The 13,068-nt window shown below is 44.2% G+C and overlaps 1 protein-coding gene across 7 annotated transcripts in view; it reads right to left on the bottom strand.

Annotated features, from left to right (window-relative positions):
• Nucleotides 1-1,211: 1,211 nt before the first annotated feature.
• The window catches only part of ndrg4 (NDRG family member 4), a 42,675-nt gene continuing 30,818 nt past the window's right edge, over nucleotides 1,212-13,068 (bottom strand). For 5 of the 7 annotated variants that reach the window (XM_035790853.2, XM_035790855.2, XM_035790851.2 and 2 more), the window contains 7 exons: nucleotides 11,083-11,139; nucleotides 10,232-10,283; nucleotides 7,675-7,722; nucleotides 7,482-7,517; nucleotides 7,058-7,109; nucleotides 6,679-6,717; nucleotides 1,212-4,156 (listed from right to left, as the gene is read on the bottom strand). In XM_035790853.2, the coding sequence (XP_035646746.1) occupies nucleotides 4,008-4,156; nucleotides 6,679-6,717; nucleotides 7,058-7,109; nucleotides 7,482-7,517; nucleotides 7,675-7,722; nucleotides 10,232-10,283; nucleotides 11,083-11,139 (433 nt within the window). In that variant the 3' untranslated portion in view covers nucleotides 1,212-4,007. The remainder of the gene's footprint in view (nucleotides 4,157-6,678; nucleotides 6,718-7,057; nucleotides 7,110-7,481; nucleotides 7,518-7,674; nucleotides 7,723-10,231; nucleotides 10,284-11,082; nucleotides 11,140-13,068) is intronic. The other 2 variants (XM_035790852.2, XM_035790857.2) reach the window with 1 other exon arrangement.

Genomic DNA, 13,068 nt, shown 5'->3' with positions numbered 1-13,068 from the left:
CAGACTACGGTTTGCAACTGCACATGGGGACAAAGATTGTACTTTTTGGAGAAATATCCTCTGGTCTGATGAAACAAAAATAGAACTTACCATCGTTATGTTTGGAGGAAAAAGGGGGTGTGGCAGCATCATGTTGTGGGGGTGCTTTGCTGCAGGAGGGATTGGTACACTTCACAAAATAGATGGCATCATGAGGTAAGAAAATTATGTGGATATATTGAAGCAACATCTCAAGACATCAGTCGAAGTTCAAGCTTGACCCCAAGCATACTTCCAAAGTTGTGGCAAAATGGCTTAAGGAAAATGTCAAGGTATTGGAGTGGCCATCACAAAGCCCTGACCTCAATCCTATAGAACATTTGTGGGCAGAACTAAAAAAGCCTGTGCGAGCAAGGAGGCCTACAAACCTGACTCAGTTACACCAGCTCTGTCAGGAGGAATGGGCCAAAACTCACCCAACTTATTGTGGGAAGCTTGTGGAAGGCTACCCGAAACAGTTGACCCAAGTTAAACAATTGAAAGGCAATGCTACCAAATACTAATTGAGTGTATGTAAACTTCTGACCCACTGGGAATGTGATGAAAGAAATAAAAGCTGAAATAAATCATTCTCTCTACTAATATTCTGACATTTCACATTCTTAAAATAAAATGGTGATCCTAACCGACCTAAGACACAGAGTTTTTACTAGGAATACATGTCAGGAATTGTGAAAAACTGAGTTTATATTTATTTGGCTAAGGTGTATGTAAACTTCCGACTTCAACTGTATATTCAGCTTTGGCTCTTGGGGTCATGACCCCAAACCTGCTCAACTTTGTGAGACTGTATAGCAGCCTGAGCTCTCTGGTTGTGGGGGTCAGTATTCCAGGCAGTGTGGTGATTCACATCTCCAACACCATCCAGGGGAACGAACGACGTCACATACGGGGTCGCCCTTTACGAATAACTGCTACAACAAAGACGCTGTCTGCCACTTCAACATCACCGCCAAAAGGTCACCCCCACAGCAAGGTTACTTTTGGGTGAACTACTGTATATATACAACAATAATGTTTGAGTCGCATCTAAATAAGTGTTTATTGCTCACTTGACAGTGTGTATTTTGTTGTGTACATATCCAGCAACGGTGGAAGTGAAAAAATGTGTGAATCATGACTTTTTCAATAAAACCAGTGTTGCAAAGAAATGCACTTATTAAACATATGACTCCATGCTGACATAAAGTCTTTATTTCTTTGTCTTTACATGTTCAATGCTTGGACAGAGAAAGATACGGTATATATACTGTATGTATATTTAAACTTTACATTACACATTTTATGACTAAGCAGGTAAGAGTCAATCCTACTTTCTCTGTGAACAGAAACAATGTTGGGGAGACTCTCATGAAACCATACAGTCAAAAAACAACTTATTGCTCAATATAAATCAATCAATAATACTGTAATAATAATAATAATACACGAGAACCAATACACCACAGAAAACTGAATTATATTGTTACGTAAAAAGGGGAACTCTAGGAAAGAGGAACCAAATGCTGTTTGTCACAATACAATAGTGTTGAGTGTTGGAGTGTTCTTTCAGTTAACCTGCTCTATCTACAGAGCAAGGAGGACCTGGAAGGACTTGGGTTCTTGGACAAGTTAGGGTACAATGTAGGGTAGGAATTAGGGTACAATGTAGGGTAGGAGTTAGGGTACAATGTAGGGTAGGAGTTAGGGTACAATGTAGGGTAGGTGTTAGGGTACAATGTAGGGTAGGAGTTAGGGTACAATGTAGGGTAGGGTAGGAGTTAGGGTACAATGTAGGGTAGGGTAGGAGTTAGGGTACAATGTAGGGGAGTAGTTAGGGTACAGTGTAGGGTAGGAGTTAGGATACAATGTAGGGTAGGTGTTAGGGTAAGGGGGAAATCAGCTACAAGCACTAGTGGGTAATGGTGGTGGGTGGGTGGAAGGGGGCACTTGGACGATACTGTACAGCACTTTAATATGACCAATTACATTCAGGGGTCACCAGACAGTATGCATGAGACTGAGGGAGGGGTCAAAATCAGGCCTGCTCAAGAGTTGACAGCAACAGTAGTCTTATGGAGAGAAAATGCATGACCACAGCCTTGAATATCACACATTAAGGTGCATGCAAACAGATTAGAGGAGTATTAGGGAGTGTTTGTTGACCTGACCCAATATCCTCTCCCAGAAGCCCCACTCATACCCTCTTTACATGTATTATCCCCCCCCTGTATTGTCCCCCTATCAAGACATTTTGTAGATCCAGCTCTCTCACACTCTTTCCATCTTTACAAATGAAAATTCCTCTTATTCATCCAGACATAATCTCTCCCTTTCCCTCACTCTTTGTCAGAAGTCATTCATGAATTCATCTCTCTGTCCTAAAATCTTTGCTGTGTACCCCTTGGGGACCGTTGTACGTTGGTGCACTGTTGCCAGGCAACACTATGAACTGAAAAGTGACCTCAGCTGATAGCCCTTTTGGGGCGACTGGATGTATCTGTAAGGGGCAGGGCATCTTGTGGTTGGGGGTGGGATTTCCCTACATTCCTAGCTTTGAGCAATGGGCCCCAAAAAAGTCCCGTCCCTTACAGACAGTCCCAGGAAGCACCCTGCAGTAGTAGTTATCCCACCTCACCCTTGTCGGGGATGCAGAGATTGACACTCAAATAGAGAATAGGGAGATGTTTTTACTGAGAATAAGGAATGCAAATAGAATGTAGAAAGACATTACTGTGCAAATTGTCAGGGACAACAACTCCTCCTCATAGGACTTGACTCAATGGGTCATCCATCACAGCAGCTAGCAGCACACTCCTCTCCCATTAACAACGACCAGTATTTCAGCTCAATATCATGGAGGGAAAAAGAGGTCTGTGGGATGTTAGTTCTCTATGTGAGCTATGCATATGGGTATGTAAATACATGAACTGTGACACATTGACAGTGTTTGCATGTGTGCGTAAGTTTGTGCATGTTTTGTGCTTCTGTGCCGATATCATTTCAATCGGTCCCCTTACAGAGCCCAGCAGTCGTAGGTTAGTGTGTGTGTGTGTGTGTGTGTAGATTTGGTATATATGACCTGAGAGAAGAACATCTCAGATCTAACAGGTTCTGCCTCGACTCCTAGGTCTGGTTTGGTTTGGGTCAAGGTGTGATTGTCATTTGGGAGACCACTAAGAACCGATCCTCGGCAGAACTACTTCCATTTTAGGGAGCTGGAAATGACCGTGGTCACACTGCCTATAGGGTGGATGCTCCTACCAATGCAGGTGAGTGGAGTCACGTGGCCTACATGGGTATAGAATCACTCTACACGTATTTATGCTTCTTTATGACAATCAATGGGAAAACACCATGCATGGAATGTGGAGTGGGAATACTGATCTAGTAGCTGTCACACAGACACATCCTCCACAATGTGATATAAACCCCCTCTGAAATATAAGGCTGTGTGCTGCTTTCTGTCAAATCTTCAACTTCCCAGACAAAGAGCAAGAATAGAGCAACCTAATACATAATGTCAGGTATGTCTTTTCCCCAGTGACCCAACCATCCTCACTGACCACAAACCACTTAACTACCATCATTGACCACCTCACAGAAACTCTCGGCAGGCAAGCGGATGAGTGTGGGAGGGGGCAGATGAGGCTATGGGTCTGAGTGGAGGAGGGCGGGCGCAGGTGGAGGGCTGGGGGAGCAGGGGAAAATTAAGGGGGAGGAGACACTGAGCAAAACAGACGACAATTCAAGAAAACCAAAACTTTCTTAAGTTTAAGGGGGGAGAGTAATACATTGGTGTCATTTTACAGTGGGGGGCAAAAGTTGTCAAATACTGAGGGACTTTGGGAAAGATATTACTAGGACATAGACAAATAGAGATAGATAGAGAGAACATCCTGCACTAACAATTTCAAAGTAGAAACTCATCTCTCTCCAACCAACGTCATTCTGTCTGTCTGTTTATCTACGTGTGTTTGTTTGAGGGTTCAGCAGGACACCTCCATGGTGTGGCTGACCTGGCCCTCGTTGCTGTCAGTGTGTGTAAAACCCCGGATACGGGAGCTCTCAATGGAGCTGCCACTGGTCAGTGAGGCCGTTCGGGAGCGTGCCAGACGGGTCATACTGGCAGAGGGCACTAAGAGAGAGACAGACAGAGAAAAAGAGAGAGGGAGACAGAGAGAGAAAGAGAGTGAAATAAATAAGACAGAATGAAATAAGGGAAGGTACAATTTTGGGAGGTCAGTCTGAAGGTAAAGGTAAAAGCGGACAGTCCCCTCCCCCCATTTTAGAGGAGCAAATGTATTGGGACGAATTCACTTACATGTGTATTAATGTAGCAGAAAGTTAAGTATTTGGTCCCATATATACAGTGCCTTCGGAAAGTATTCAGAACCTTTGACTTTTTCCACATTTTGTTACGTTACAGCCTTATTCTAAAATTTTAAAAAATCCTCAGCAATCTAGACACAATACCCCATAATGACAGCCTGAAAACAAGTTTTAGAAATGTTTGCAAATTTATTACAAATAAAAAACAGAAATACCTTATTTACACAAGTATTCAGACCCTTTGCTATGAGACTCGAAATTGAGCTTGGGTGCATCCTGTTTCCAATGATCATCTTTGAGCTGTTTCTACAACTTGATTGTCCACCTGTGGTAACTTCAAATGATTGGACATGATTTGGAAAGGCAAACACCTGTCTATAAAAGGTCCCAGAGTTGACAGTGCATGTCCAGGAGTGGCAGCTAGCCTAGTGGTTAGAGCTGACAAGGTAAAAATATGTTGTTCTGCCCCTGATCAAGGCAGTTAACCCACTGTTCCCCGGGCGCCCCAAAGACGTGGATGTTGATTAAGGCAGCCCCCCGCACCTCTCTGATTCAGAGGGGTTGGGTTAAATGCGGAAGACACATTTCAGTTGAATACATTCAGTTGAACAACTGACTAGGTATCCCCCTTTCCCACAGTTGACAGTGCATGTCAGAGCAAAAACCAAGCCGTGAGGTCGAAGGAATTGTCCTTATAGCTCAGAGACAGGATTGTGTCAAGGCGCAGATCTGGGGAAGGGTACCAAAACATTTCTGCAGCATTGAAGGTCCCCAAGAACACAGTGGCCTCCATCATTCTTAAATGGAGGAAGTTTGGAACCAGCAAAACTCTTCCTAGAGCTGGCCGCCTGGCCAAACTGAGCAATCGGGGGGGAAGGGCCTTGGTCAGGGAGGTGATGGTCACTCTGTCAGAGCTCTAGAGTTCCTCTGTGGAGATGGAAGAACCTTCCAGAAGGACAACTCTCTGCAGCACTCCACCAATCAGGCATTTATAGTAGAATGGCCAGATGGAAGTCACTCCTCAGTAAAAGGCACATGACAGCCCACTTGGAGTTTTCCAAAAGGCACCTAAAGACTCTCAGACCATGAGAAACAAGATTCTCTGGTCTGATGAAACCAAGATTGAACTCTTTGGCCTGAATGCCAAGCATCACGTCTGGAGGAAACCAGACACCATCCCTACGGTGAAGCATGGTGGTGGCAGCATCATGCTGTGGGGATGTTTTTCAGCTGCACGGACTGGGAGACTAGTCAGGATCGGGGCAAAGATGAACGGAGCAAAGTACATAGATCCTTGATGAACACCTGCTCCAGAATGCTCAGGACCGCAGACTGGAGCAAAGGTTCACCTTCCAACAGGACAACGACCCTGAGCACACAGCCAAGACAACACAGGAGTGGAACAAGTCAAGGGGTCTGAATATTTTCCGAAGGCAGTGTATAGCACGCAATGACTATGAGTTTGTGACTCTACAATTCTGTTGGATGCATCTGCTGTTTGTTTTGGTTGTGTTTCAGATTTTTGTTCCCAATAGAAATGAATGGTAAATAATGTATTGTGTCATTTTGGAGTCACTTTTATTGTAAATTTGAATAGAATATGTTTCTAAACACTCCTACATTAATGTGGATGCTACCATGATTACGGATCATCTTGAATGAATCGTAAATAACGACAAGTGAGAAAGTTACAGATGCACAAATATCAAATGGGGAACTATGTACAAAAAGTTCTGTAATTTCTAAACGGTTCACCCAATATGGATGAAAATACCTTCAAATCAAAGCTGCACTTTAACCTCATAGTCATTGTTTGTTTTCAAATGCAAACTTTTAGAGTAAAGAGCCCAAATAATAAAAAATGCTTCACTGTCCCAATCATTATGGAGGGCACTGTATTTGCATAACAGGCCTATTAGCTATAATATTCCATTTACAATCTGGCAAGATCTTTTCCTATTTGTTTTCATGCAAACATTCCTCAAAAAGTTGCTTCACTTGGACACTCCAATGTGCCAATGAGAGTTCAATTCTGGATCATAATTAACTGTATCCCATGCAAAGAGCAAGATAGAGAGTGCAATGGCAGGGATGGGGAAAAAAGTAACAATGGCATATTTTCCCTTAGGCTGAGGAAAAATGCATCATTTTTTATTAAAAAAACTATATATTGTCAAGATTGCCAATGACCAGAAATCAAGCGCCAAAACAAATAAAATGCAATAATAAGTCACAAGGCAGATATATGATCAGAGTAGTATCACTCCACATCTCATGTAGGGGAAGAAGAGAGGAGGAGGTCAGAGGTGAACAGCAAACAGGAAGTACCTGGCCCTCCACTCAACCTCCGATCCTTCACATACGCAACTGAGCGAAGGCAGGAAAACATAGAGGGCAAGATTAACACAACACAGGTCCCTGCAATAGACATCACATCGCACCATACCAAACAACATTTTCACAACACAGTCCGGACTGGACTCCATCACACATTCAGAGCAACCCAACGTACAGACAGTGTTTAAGCAGAGGATTAAGACAAACAAGGGAGAAGACTGTACAACATTGTATTTCTAAGGTATGGAGAGATAAACTCAGTCAAGGTAGTGATGCCTAGTTTCTGAGAGACCTCAAACACATGCACAGTCTCACACACTCACTCATATAATGTATGATAAATTACTGTGATCGGGTTCTAGATACTTACTGTAGCCCATCCCCTGAAGGAAGTACTTGAATGCTTCGGACAGTTTTCCAGGCTATAAAACAACAAGAAGAGCACGGTTGGACATTTGACCTCCTGAGACTCTGTGTAACCCTGACCCCAGATGATGTCAATGACCTCTGTGGAGTTCTGTGGAGAGTGCTATAGAGCCAACCCTCTCATGGTGGCAGAATGGCTTATAAAAAGAGGAAGTGGAGATTCATAAGAGGGTTGTATGGAGGCCTTGTATAGAGAGGTATTTTAAAGAGGAAGTTAAGGGTCATATGAGAGTTGCGTCAGAAGAGAAACTGGAGGAAGTAAGTGGGATATGGAGGTGGTGCAGAGGAAGGCATGGCTAAATAATAGTAGGAGTATTTGAATATGGAATGAGAGGATGCAGAGGGCCATCTGAAGGCAGTGTTCTGACCTGTGTGAGCTGAGGAAGTCCACCAGAGTCAGCCATCTAAAGCACAACAGGGGAGAACAGGAACATTAGTCATTACATCAAATGTTTCAACAAGTACAACTTGTAAGGCACAATTGTTTTCCATTTGGTTAATTAATTAGATGAAAAATATAATAAAGACCAACATTCCACAATTAATGCTTTGCATTCATACCTTTAAGAAGGTGGTGTTGGTCGGGTCAAGTTTGGAATTACATTCAACCTTGAGGAACAACGAAATATTACATAAAGGCTCAAGGTGCTGGATATTTCATTCTTAGATGTACACCACCGTTCAAAAGTTTGGGGTCCCTTTTAAAAATGGCCTTGTTTTTGAAAGAATTTTTTTTTTTTCGTCCATTAAAATGTATGATCAAAATTGATCAGAAATACAGTGTAGACATTGTTAATGTTGTAAATGACTATTGTAGCAGGAAACGGCAGATTTTTAATGGAATATCTACATAGGCGTACAGAGGCCCATTATCAGCAACAATCACTCCTGTGTTCCAATGGCACATTGTGTTAGCCTATCTAAGTTTATCATTTTAAAATGATATTCTATTTGATCAATAGAAAACCCTTTTGCAATTATGTTAGCACAGTTGAAAACTAACTGTGGTTAAAGAAGCAATAAAACTGGCCTTTAGACTAGTTGAGCATCTGGAGCATCTGTGGGTTCAATTACAGGCTCAAAATGGCCAGAAGCAAAGAACTTTCTTCTGGAACTCGTCAGTCTATTCTTGTTCTGAGAAATGAAGGCTATTTTGTGCGAGGAATTGCCAAGAAACTGAAGATCTTGTACAACGCTGTGTGCTACTCCCTTCACAGAACAGCGTAAACTGGCTCTAACCAGAACAGAAAGAGGAGTGGGAGGCCCCGGTGCACAACTGAGCAAGAGGACAAGTACATTAGTGTCTAGTTTGAGAAACAGACGCCTCACAAGTCCTCAACTGGCAGCTTCATTAAATAGTACCCGACTCCAGGATGCTGGCCTTCTAGGCAGAGTTCCTCTGTCCAGTGTCTGTGTTCTTTTGCCCATCTTAATCTTTTATTTTTATTGGCCAGTCTGAGATATGGCTTTTTCTTTGCAACTCTGCCTAGAAGGCCAGCATCCCGGAGTCATCTCTTTATATATACATACATATATACATATATATAAAAAATTTAAATCAATAGGATTGTAGAGACATAGATGTTGTGAATGAAAGACAGAAGAGAGGCTTGGAGTGAGGTGGGGGAGAGGGTGGACTCAGCTACTGAAGTCTGCTGCAGTGATGAGTCATTCCAGCACACGGGGTGTGTATAGATGTGTGCTGGCAGACACATCACATAGCAATAAATATTAATCTCTCTCTCTCTCTCTCTCTCTCTCTCTCTCTCTCTCTCTCTCTCTCTCTCTCTCTCTCTCTCTCTCTCTCTCTCTCTCTCTCTCTCTCTCTCTCTCTCTCTCTCTCTCTCTCTCTCTCTCTCTCTCTCTCTCTCTCTCTCTCTCAAAAGGTTGTATAACCTGTCATTTTACTCCTCCCCTGTCCATCCCCTCCGATCATCCCTACATTTACAGAGGAGGGATGTGATTAAGCCTTGACCTCCTGAAAGTCTAGCAGATGAACAGTACAGAAAGACACACAGATAGAAATATCTGGCCCATAAGAGCATGTGAAAACCCAGAGACTGGAGCAGAGAGAGAGAGAGAGAGAGATACATATGGGCCTTGGCGAGGCAGTGAGACACACACAGTTGACTCAGCCGTCCCCGGAAAGGGGTGCCTAGAGAGAGACAGAGAACTGAGCTTCTGCTGACTAACCTGCTTTTGTTTCTCTCAATGAGGGCAAACATACCTTTCAGCATGCCAAGTACTGCACAGAGTCATAACAGAAGGATGGAGGGAAGTAGGGAGGTGAGGCAGGGAGGAAGGGAGGTGAGGCAGGGAGGTAAGGAGGTGAGGCAGGGAGGAAGGGAGGTGAGGAAGGAAGGGAGGTGAGGCAGGGAGGAAAGGAGATGAAGCAGGGAGGTTAGGAGGTGAGGCAGGGAGGAATGTGGGGTGTGGCAGGGAGGAAGGGAGGGAGGGGAGGCAGGAAGGTAAGGCAGGGAGGTAAGGCAGGGAGGTGAGGCAGGGAGGAAGTGATGTGAGGCAGGGAGGTGAGGCAAGGGGGAAGGGAGGTAAAGCAGGGAGGCAGGGAGGTGAGGCAGGGAGGAAGGAAGGAAGGAAGGAAGGAAGGAAGGAAGGAAGGAAGGAAGGAAGGAAGGAAGGAAGGAAGGAAGGAAGGAAGGAAGGAAGGAAGGAAGGGGAGGCAGGGAGGTGAGGCAGGGAGGAAGGGTATTGAGGCAGGGAGGTGAGGCAGGGAGAAAGGGAGATGAGGCAGGGAGGAAGGGAGGTGAGGCAGGGAGGAAGGGAGGTGAGGCAGGGATAAAGGGAGGGATGGCAGGGAGAAAGGGAGACGAGGCAGGGATGAGGAAGGGGAGGCAGGGAGGTGAGGCAGGGAGAAAGGGAGGTGAGGCAGGGAGGAAGAAGGGGAGGCAGGGAGGGAGGGAGGTGAGGCAGGGAGGTGTGGCAGGGAGGAAGGGAGGTCAGGCAGGGAGGAAGGGAGTTGGGGCAGGGAGGAAGGGAGGTTAGACAGGGAGGAAGGGAGGTGTGGCAGGGAGAAAGAGAGGTGAGACAGGGAGGCAGGGAGGTAGAGGAGTAAGAGATTGAAATGGAGTGAGTGTGTAGATGAGAGAAAAGGACTCACCACTCCCTCCTCAGCTGGAGCATTGTCACCAACAACAAGCATGACAGGGCACCTAGAAACACAGAGCACAGATCAGCAACAACACACACACATACACAAATATGGCTAATTTCAGTAACCTGTTATGAATGTTAAAGGTGCCTATATACTACTATAAACCAGGTGGACCGAGCCCTGAATGCTGATATATCACGGGTATGACACAAAATTTGTTCCTTCTAATTACGTTGGTAACCAGTGTATAATAGCAATAAGGCACGTCGGGGGTTTGTGGTATATGGGCAGGACACCTACACCATCCGATGTCACAGGAAGGCCAAAATATCACCAAGGACATCAACCACCTGAACCACTGCCTGTTCAGCGCGCTACCATCCAAAAGGCGAGGTCAGTACAGGTGCATCAAAGCTAGGACTGAGAGACTGAAAAACAGCTGCTCTCTCAAGGCCATCAGACTGTTAAATAGCCATCCCTAGTCGGCTACCACCCGGTTACTCAACCCTGCACTTTAGAGGCTGCTGCCCTATATACATAGACATGGAATCACTGGCCACTTTAATAATGGAACACTAGTCACTTTTATAATGTTTACATACTGCTTTACTCATCTCATATATATATTCTATTGTACTGTATTTTAGTTAATGCCACTCTGACATTGCTTGTCCTAATATTTGATATAGCATGGCTAAGGGCTGTATCCAGGCACTCCGTATTGCGGTGTGCTTAAGAACAGCCCTAAGCCATGGTATATTGGCCATATATCACACCCCCTTGTGCCTTATTGCTTAATTAGACAATGCCATGAAGGACCAAAGGACAATAGTCTAGTAGTGTAGAGAGAGACTCACTTCAGGGTCTTGGCATTGATGATGGTCCCAGAGCGGTTCATCTCCAGATCCCTACGGCTGAGAGGGAGAGGAGAACTGTGAGACACACTGCTTACATTCTCTCAAATAATATGTGCTCTCACCATCTGCCACATACACACACACACACAAACACACACACACACACACACACACACACACACACACACACACACACACACACACACACACACACACACACATTTGTGTGTACACACTAGGTATGTGTGTGTGTGTGTGTGTGTGTGTGTGTGTGTGTGTGTGTGTGTGTGTGCGTGCGTGCGTGCGTGCGTGCGTGCGTGCGTGCGTACACACTAGGTGTGTGTGTGTTACTGTCGCAAAGCTAACTAAAAAGCAGCATTCCCCAAGTGAGGATGGCTTTCACTTCAGCAGTAATAAATTAAATAACTTCTTTGAGGAAAAGATCATGATTATTAGAAAGCAAATTACAGACTCCTCTTTAAATCTGCATATTCCTTCAAAGCTGCATACTGGACCCTATTCCAACTAAACTACTGAAAGAGCTGCTTCCTGTGCTTGGCCCTCCTATGTTGAACATAATAAATGGTTCCCTATCCACCGGATGTGTACCAAACTCACTAAAAGTGGCAGTAATAAAGCCTCTCTTGAAGAAACCAAACCTTGACCCAGAAAATATAAAAAACTATCGGCTTATATCGAATCTTCCATTCCTCTCAAAAGATTTTGAAAAAGCTGTTGCGCAGCAACTCACTGCCTTCCTGAAGACAAACAATGTATACGACATGCTTCAGTCTGGTTTTAGACCCCATCATAGCACTGAGACTTCACTTGTGAAGGTGGTAAATGACCTTTTAATGGCATCAGACCGAGGCTCTGCATCTGTCTTCGTGCTCCTAGACCTTAGTGCTGCTTTTGACACCATCGATCACCACATTCTTTTGGAGAGATTGGAAACCCAAATTGGTCTACACGGACAAGTTCTGGCCTGGTTTAGATCTTATCTGTCGGAAAAATATCAGTTTGTCTCTGTGAATGGTTTGTCCTCTGACAAATCAACTGTAAATTCCGGTGTTCCTCAAGGTTCCGTTTTAGGACCACTATTGTTTTCACTATATATTTTACCTCTTGGGGATGTCATTCAAAAACATAATGTTAACTTTCACTGCTATGTGGATGACACACAGCTATACATTTCAATGAAACATGGTGAAGCCCCAAAATTGCCCTCGCTAGAAGCATGTGTTTCAGACATAAGGAAGTGGATGGCTGCAAACTTTCTACTTTTAAACTCGGACAAAACAGAGATGCTTGTTCTAGGTCCCAAGAAATAAAGAGATCTTCTGTTGAATCTGACAATTAATCTTAATGGTTGTACAGTCATCTCAAATAAAAATGTGAAGGACATCGGCATTACTCTGGACCCTGATCTCTCTTTTGGCGAACATATCAAGACAGTTTCAAGGACAACTTTTTTCCATCTACATAACATTGCAAAAATCAGAAACTTTCTGTCCAAAAATGATGCAGAAAAATTCATCCGTGCTTTTGTTACTTCTAAGTTAGACTACTGCAATGCTCTACTTTCCGGCTACCCGGATAAAGCACTAAATAAACTGCAGTTCGTGCTAAATACGGCTGCTAGAATCCTGACTAGAACCCAAAAATGTGATCATATTACTCCAGTGCTAGCCTCCCAAACACTGGCTTCCTGTTAAGGCAAGGGCTGATTTCAAGGTTTTACTGCTAACCTACAAAGCATTACATGGGCTTGCTCCTACCTATCTCTCTGATTTGGTCCTGCCGTACATACCTACACGTACACTACAGTCACAAGACGCAAGCCTCCTAATTGTCCCTAGAATTTCTAAGCAAACAGCTGGAGGCAGGGCTTTCTCCTATAGAGCTCAATTTTTATGGAATGGTCTGCCTACCCATGTGAGAGACGCAGACTCGGTCTCAACCTTTAAGTCTTTACTGAAGACTCAT

This window comes from Oncorhynchus keta, chromosome 17, assembly GCF_023373465.1.
Source record: "Oncorhynchus keta strain PuntledgeMale-10-30-2019 chromosome 17, Oket_V2, whole genome shotgun sequence".
NCBI lineage: Eukaryota > Metazoa > Chordata > Actinopteri > Salmoniformes > Salmonidae > Oncorhynchus > Oncorhynchus keta.
This window is presented reverse-complemented; position numbering and strand designations above follow the sequence as displayed.